At 41.1% G+C, this 7,877-nt stretch overlaps 1 protein-coding gene across 3 annotated transcripts; it reads left to right on the forward strand.

The window, feature by feature from the left end:
* The first annotated feature begins 1,530 nt into the window (after positions 1-1,530).
* Positions 1,531-7,769, forward strand: LOC114138600 (zinc finger protein 664-like). 3 transcript variants are annotated; one of them, XM_028007975.1, is made up of 3 exons: positions 1,531-2,137; positions 3,748-4,364; positions 7,229-7,769. In XM_028007975.1, the coding sequence occupies exons 1-3, from the start codon at positions 1,939-1,941 to the stop codon at positions 7,580-7,582; spliced, it is 1,170 nt and encodes a 389-aa protein (XP_027863776.1). In that variant the 5' UTR covers positions 1,531-1,938; the 3' UTR covers positions 7,583-7,769. The 3 variants fall into 3 exon arrangements, with proteins under 3 accessions (XP_027863776.1, XP_027863775.1, XP_027863774.1); XM_028007974.1 differs by lacking the exon at positions 3,748-4,364 and having other exon boundaries at positions 1,541-2,137; positions 6,810-7,769; XM_028007973.1 differs by lacking the exons at positions 1,531-2,137; positions 3,748-4,364 and adding an exon at positions 6,233-6,604 and having other exon boundaries at positions 6,810-7,769.
* The last annotated feature ends 108 nt before the right edge of the window (positions 7,770-7,877 follow it).

The following is a 7,877-nucleotide window of genomic DNA, read 5'->3' on the forward strand; positions in this document are numbered from 1 at the left end:
GATGTCGATGTGATTGACGGTAACTCTGAAAGAGCTGTGCTGGTTTCTGCCAAGTGCTGGATCTGTTCTGTTCTGTAAAACGGAAGTCATTTATTATTCTCTGAAAACCTGACGACACGGGGGAAAATTTGAAATTTGGCCCCCCCACCTTTCCACAAGGCATGTTTGACACAAAACAACAACAACAACAAAACACTGAACAGCATCATGATTTGCTTTTCGTGTGGAAGTATTTGTCAAGGTGGCTGAGAACATGAAAATGTTGGGACAGTTTGAACTCGAAAATGCCTGTTGGAAACCTGAAGTAAAAAGCATTTTATTTTATTTTTGTGAAGTTAAGTACACATCCAAAACGACTGAATAATGCGTCTAATCTTCATAAACTATTTGGAGGTGAGTTTTTTGTTGTTGTTGTTTTTAGAGGAAAATTAAAGTTTGGAAATGTTTAAGCCAGAGAGAAGAAACGAGTTCCTCAAACAAAATCCGAGGTCACCTGAAAACACCTGCACGCTAAAGATGTACTCACAATCTGATCAATCTGAACCTTTGCTTGGTAGAGAAGTCCAATACTGCCACATCAAGATGTGCGATGCCAAAAAGAATTCTCCATAACATTATAGCTCTGCCTTAAACGTGAATGAAATGACTGAACTCGTGTAAAGCGTCTTGCGTGTCCTAATGAAGCTTTAGACAAGTCTGTCATTTCTTTTCATTTTAACACTGGTGTCCAAACTTTTTGCCCCGGGTGCCAAAACGGGCAAATTTGACCTCCTGGCCAGCCACAAAGTTTGTTTTGGGGAAGAAGAGAAAAAAAAAGCAAAACTGAGTTTACTTTTGCATTTAAACTCAAATGCAAAAATTAGAAAAAAGCAGCCCACTGTCAGGACTTGTCGTTTACGTCCTCACAGCTGCTGAGTGGCCTACACCAAGCCCTAATCATTTGCATCCCGGTTGCACTGGATAAGCATCTCAAAACAGGGAACATTTCAACCCTGCACGCAAAGGTAAATGTCTTCACCAGCCGGCCACAAGAGCAAGCAAATGAAACGGCTGGCGAGGAGTACGGCAAAGTCCTGGTGACAATTGGAGAACAGCAAAAAAAAAAAAAAAAAAAAAACCCGAGGAAGCATTTTAGTTGTTTTAAGTATTTAAAGGAAATGATAAATGTTGAAGAGGAAAACAAAAGTCTATGAATAATAAAATCAAAATGGCACCAACACAAGACTTATCCGCTTGAAACATTATATTTTAGAATAACAAAGTATTTTTCTTTATATAAACGCCCTGACATGCACGCGATGTTTGTGACATTTATCAAACCTGTGGAGGAAGAAAACGCGGCAGTTTCTTCAATGTGTTTTTTTTTTTTTTTTTTTTGCCAATTTCTTCTGTAAATACTCAACAGAATTTCGAAGTTCTTCATCTTTAGTTTCGCTTATTTATTTGCCTGTACCTCAGCTTTAATTCTGTAATGGAAGAGAGAGAGGAAGAAAAGAAGAAAAAAAAAACATCATCACAAAAAGCATCCACCATTTTATTTTCTTCCAAGTGACCCTAATAGCGTTCTCCTTTGTACAAGCTCAAAAAAATAACAAAAAGAAACCAGGTCGACCTATTCCAGTCTAGTCTATTTCTTAAGTAACTCAAAAGACTATTTCTGATTGTATAAAAACCAAACGGCATCACAGAAAGCCGTCATAGTCCTCCTGAGCAACAAGGGGCGCTACAGAACTACATTTTTAAATATATATATATATATATATATTTATTTATTTTATAAGCCAGTATGGAAAGACAAAAGATTAATTAAATTACTTTGATTCGGTTAGACGGGGAACTCATTTTCGGTTCAAAGGGACTAGTTTCTTTTTCATTTCCCCTCCCTGCCGCATTTTTCTTGTTTGCTGGCTGTGTTTTTCCCCCCCGGGTGGTTCCGTCATGTCGGGGATGCAGCAGCTCAGGCTGCTGGTCAGCGAGCGGCTAACGGCGGCTGCAGAGGAAATCTTCGGGCTCGTTGAGAGGACAATAACGGAGTACCAGGAGGAGGTGGTCCGCTCCAAGAGAGAAATCATCCAGCTGAGGCAGCAGATCGAGCAGCTGACCGTCTTACAGCCCCGAGTGTCTTTGTTCAAAGGAGGTTGGTAGCGACGCCGTCGAAGCAGCCTTCCAGCTGTTGCTAAGTAACCGAGAGGGGAAAAAAAGAAGTAGAAGAAGAAGAAACGACCACTTTGCGGCCATATGAGCAACATCCGCAGTAATTAAGTTTAAGAAAATGGGCTGTAAAACATAGCTAAACAGTTAAACTGTATCAAGAAGCACATAGAAATTTTACTGAACTTTTACACTTGTAGGTCAGTATCCATCTATCTATCTATCTATCTATCTATCTATCTATCTATCTATCTATCTATCTATCTATCTATCTATCTATCTATATCTTGCAAATAAGCTTTAGAGGGGGCCTATTCTGTAAAATTCACATTTTGCTGGTTTCGTTTTTATACTTCCATCTGGGTCTCTACTGCATCTACAAATAGCCCAAGGGCTTAAAAAAAACATCCAGCTGTATATATTTATATATAAATTGCAATAAATATTTTCGGTGGTCTGGAAAGCTAACTGTTTCAGAATCCTCCTGATTGTTGAGTTTCACTGCTAGTAACCTAGCAGTTACCTGGCAACCCAAGCGGAGCTCCAGCACACTTGGTCAGCTAGTTTTATGTTCTTTACAATGGCTACTGGAAATCAAGTGTTTTGCTGTTGACGTATCATCCGGAAACCACTTGGTGCATTCTTGTTGGACGTGCAGGAGGCTCCACTTCTGCTTTTCAAAAATGTATAGTCGTATATTTGCGCATCTGCCTGTGTAAATGTTAAATTGGGAGGCTTGGCCAGCAGCAGCAGCTGATTATTTGGATTTAAAGTGACAATAGTCCCTAAAAGAGCTCGTTCTGAAAGGAGCTCAAAAAAGCCAGTACTGTGCAGATTCAAATCTCGTCATCTAAGAATGACTTTGTGCAAAAAAAATTTAATAAACAAATTTTGTACAGCCTGTAAACCTCTTCTAACATGTCCAAGGAAGCATTATAGATCACCATTAAGTTGGTGCTAAACATATTTTCCATTAGGCTCATATTTCTATATTAAAATATATTTTTTTATTAGTCTAATATAACATTCAAATCTAAAATGTCATCTTGTCATTAGCTGCTAGCAGGGCTGGGTGACATGGACTTAGAATGTTGGCACGATATTTTACGGTACTATTGTGATAGCAATTAAAATAACAATAAAAACTATTTATCACGACTTTCTAAGATAACTGTATGTCTGTGACTGCAAGGAGCAGCATTCATATCGCCATGGACACTGTTCCTGAAAAACATACCTATCAGAAATAAGCCTCTTCAAATTTATGAATGTACAGATATTTATTATTGTTCTTGTGGACAAAGCAGTGGAGACAATAGTTAAAGTAACAGTTTAGTAAATGCATTTTAACATGAACTGAAACTCATTGAGACAATGAAACAAGCTTTGCATCATGATACCACTTAGTTTTTTATTACGATAACCGATTTAAACGATGCAGGAAAAGCCAACTCCTAGCTGTAAGTGGAAAATCATCACAATTAACACAAACAAAGGCTTTAAAGCTTACGTCTGTGTGTAGTTAATATACATAATGTGTTTTACTTTGCGAATTGGTACATATAGTCCCTCGTTTGCATGTTTTCTGTCTCCTAGATGTCGAGTCAGTGTCAGAGAACCAAAGCCAGCCCCCAGCAGAGGAACAAAAGGAAGGTGGAGACCATCAGCAGGTTAAAGAGGAGCAGCTGGACGTCTGCATCATCCCAGACGTGGACACCGATTCTTCTGACGACATAAAAGCTTCTCCTTTCGAATCAGAGACGACCCCTCACGTCGACCCCCAGCTGTTACCAAGCGTCAGCTCCATAACCGTGACTCTGAACAGCGGCGACGAGGGAAAATGGATTCGGAATTTTGGCGGGGGCTCGTCGCATTGCGGTCCAAGTCGCGGCCTCGTTTCCCTCGTGCGGCCGGAGCACGTCCTGGACAGCAAGTCCTGCCGTCTCTGCGGCGTGTCCTTCATCAGGGACTGCGACCTGATCAGGCACGTGGACGAGTCCCACGCGGGGCAGAAGGCCTTCAAGTGCTTCGAGTGTCACAAGGAGTTCGCCCGGAAAGACAGCTTGACTTTGCATCTGAGGGTCCACACGGGCGAGAAGCCGCACAGGTGTCCCTTCTGCGGGAAGTTCTTCACCCAGACCTCAAACCTCAGGGTTCACATGAGAAAGCACACGGGCGAGAAGCCGTACTACTGCAGCTCGTGTGGCAAAATGGTCGCACACTCGTATCACCTGAAAACATGCTCCAGGCGGTCCTCAGTCACGATGGACGTTAGTGGACATTAGAGGTCTTCTAACTGAATCCTGGGTGGTAAAAAAAAACTTACACTGCAAACTTGAGTTTGCACAGAAAAGCCTTGGAATCACGTTGTATTATGGAAGCTCTCTTCTGATCAGATACAGATGCTATAGATGCAGACTATTTATTATTTTTATATATTATTATTTGTGTTATTATTATTGTCATAGACGTCTTTTGGAATCACGTGAAACTTTTTTAACCCATAAAGCTTCTGTTTAACTCTTCAAGTTTGATTTGAGTAGTTCTACCCCTGCTTATTGGGATGTATCTGTCAATAAAGAACAACTGTGAGATTTAGTACGTATTGAGTCTTTTTTTGGGATAGTTTATTATTTGGCCCCTGAACTGTGTTTATTTTATGTCCGATTGTACTGAGCTCTTAAATGCAATCACCTTTTTTCATGTATAGTAGTTACCTTTAGCACTTTGGAAAATTATGAGTTTAGAGAACGAAAACATGCAGGACTGACTTTGGACACCACTGAGCATCCTTTTGCTAATGTCTTGGAAATTCAGGCTAAGAGCTACAGCTAACTTTAGCAGAAACTTTTCACTAACATTTGGGGTTGCTGGCCAAATGCTACAGCTTTTCCAGGAATTCTTTTTGGTAAAGTTTCATGAATTTAGGCTAAAAGTTGCAACTAACTTTTGCAGTAATCCTTCGCTAACGTTTCGAGGGTGCTGGCTAAAAGTTACAGCTAACCTTTGCAGTAATCCTTCGCTAACGTTTCGAGGGTGCTGGCTAAAAGTTACAGCTAACTTTTCTAGAAACTTTACACTGACATTTAGTTGTCTCGAGGTAACAACTAACTTTTGCAGTAGTATATTGCTAACATTCGGGGGATGTTTAAAAGTTATGGGTTACTTTTGCAGTGTCAGTCTTCAGATTTATATAATATGCTAACTTAAATTATGCTACTGTGATTCAAGGATGGTGCATCTGAATAAATTGGAAATTAACTAATGTTTGTCAGAAACTGAATTCAATAATGAAAACTCTTATTGTATACAGATTCATTATACACCCCCTGACACACTTCAACCATAATTCCTGCTCATTCTGATTGCTATGGCTTCATGCTACCATCTGCTGTAAGCTTTACACAAAAGGTTTATTTCAGTTTTCAGAAAGACGTGGCGTGTGATCAGATTGCCAAAAGTACCAATTTCTGCGTCAAAAGTCGTATCACTCATATGATCAGTTCCTTTTAAATTAACCTAAGAAAATAAAATTGGGTTGCGTATAAGATGTAAGCAAGACAGAAATTCACACAAGTAAGATATCATGGACATCTTGAAGTGTCCAAACTTTGAAAGCTCTTGGGATCACAAAAATAAAAACAGGAAACTTTTGGTGCATATTTTTTTATTTTATCTGATCAACAATGAACTAAACCATTTAAATGTTTTTTTTTAAAGAACAAAACAGTATGATTTTTGCTGAAAACCGATCTGTAAATCACAGTCTCTACATTTCTGGGTGGACTGTTTTCTTATTGGAGGAGAAAGATTTACTTATGAGAAACACATAGGTCAATGTTTGCAGTTCTAGTTACTCCAAAAATAAGATGAATGTAAAAACTGTGTTAATAAATGGAAATATATTTTTGTACCTACTATCTTACATTTTAAAAACACGTTATATTCTTGTAAAAAAAAAAAAAAAAAAAAAAAAGTTCCCCTAAAAATAGACCATTTACAAGTTTTACATTTTGAAATGAATTAAGCTCGTTTCAAACTATTTAAGTACTCCTAAACTACAGGGGGCGCTGTGGATGGATGTATTTTACTTTTACAGGCGAGAAAGGGGAGGAGGGAACAAGTCACGGTGCTGTCATTTAATTAGATTATGGTTGTGCTTTTTGGACTGCAGTGATTGTATCTTTGTTTGACAGTCCGGGCGGCATTTTTCTTGTTTGCTGGCTGTGTTTTTCCCCCCCGGGTGGTTCCGTCATGTCGGGGATGCAGCAGCTCAGGCTGCTGGTCAGCGAGCGGCTAACGGCGGCTGCAGAGGAAATCTTCGGGCTCGTTGAGAGGACAATAACGGAGTACCAGGAGGAGGTGGTCCGCTCCAAGAGAGAAATCATCCAGCTGAGGCAGCAGATCGAGCAGCTGGCCGTCTTACAGCCCCGAGTGTCTTTGTTCAAAGGAGGTTGGTAGCGACGCCGCTGTTGCTAAGTAACTGTGATGTATGTGATGCAGCTAGTGGTAAATGTATCTGTCGATTTCTGTTCTTGCTTCACAAGAACTTTGTGGACATTCGCTAACCATAATTGCCAATAAATACACAAAACTCTTTCTGCAGCATTTCTGCTCTGACGTTTGACATTTATTGCGTGTATTTTGTCTCCAATCAGTGCCAGAGAGTCAAATTCAGCTTCCAGTTGAGCAACAGAAGGTTAAAGAGGAGCAGCTGGATGTCTGCATCAGCCCTGACCCGGATACTGATTCCTCAGAGGGCGTGAAAGTTTTTCCTTACGAGTCGCAGACGACCCCTCACGGCGACCCCGAGCTGCTACCAACCGTCAGCTCCATAACCGTGACTCTGAACAGCGACGACGTGCACAGCGAGTGGAATGAGAATCCCGGCTCAGATTTGGCTTACTTCGGCCAAAGTCACAGGGACGCTTCCTTTCTGCAGCAGGAACAAATCCTGGATAAGAAGTCCTGCCGTCTCTGCGGCGTGTACTTCATCAGAGACTGCGACCTGATGAGGCACATGGAGGAGGCCCACGCCGGACACAAGGCCTTCAAATGCCTCGAGTGCCACAAGGAGTTCGCCCGGAGGGACAGCCTGGCTTTGCACATGAGGGTCCACACGGGCGAGAAGCCGCACAGATGCCCCTTCTGCGAGAAGACCTTCACCCAGACCTCCAACCTCAGGGTTCACATGAGGAAGCACACGGGCGAGAAACCGTACTACTGCGACACCTGCGGCAAAATGGTGGCGCACTCGTATCACCTGAAGATATGCTCCCGACAGACCTCATACACGGCAGACATCACCGGGGAGAGGGCGTTTCGCTGCTTCCGGTGTGGCAAAAAGTTCCACACGATTTCAGACCTGAACGTGCACATGAAGATCCACGAGGCGAGAAAGTCGCACGCGCTCGTGCAGGTTTTCTCGTAATCGGCTGTTTCGCTCTTCATAATGTCAAGACGTTGTTTAGAATTGTGAATGCAAATGATTTTTTTTTTTTTTCACACATTAAAAAAATTTAAATCGGTGTACAGGATTACATACAGAAGCTTGGTGTGTTTTAGGTCCTTTTACTTCCTGTTGTTATATCTCTGTAATTAAATTGAGAATGATGAACAAAAAACCTCTGCCGTATCATTGGTTATATTGACAATTGTTTTAGTTACCCTTTAGATTTAAGTTGAGATTCTGGAAATGAACGTTTTTTTCCAGCTTGTGATGTTGA

Source organism: Xiphophorus couchianus, chromosome 22 (assembly GCF_001444195.1).
Source record: "Xiphophorus couchianus chromosome 22, X_couchianus-1.0, whole genome shotgun sequence".
Taxonomy (NCBI): domain Eukaryota; kingdom Metazoa; phylum Chordata; class Actinopteri; order Cyprinodontiformes; family Poeciliidae; genus Xiphophorus; species Xiphophorus couchianus.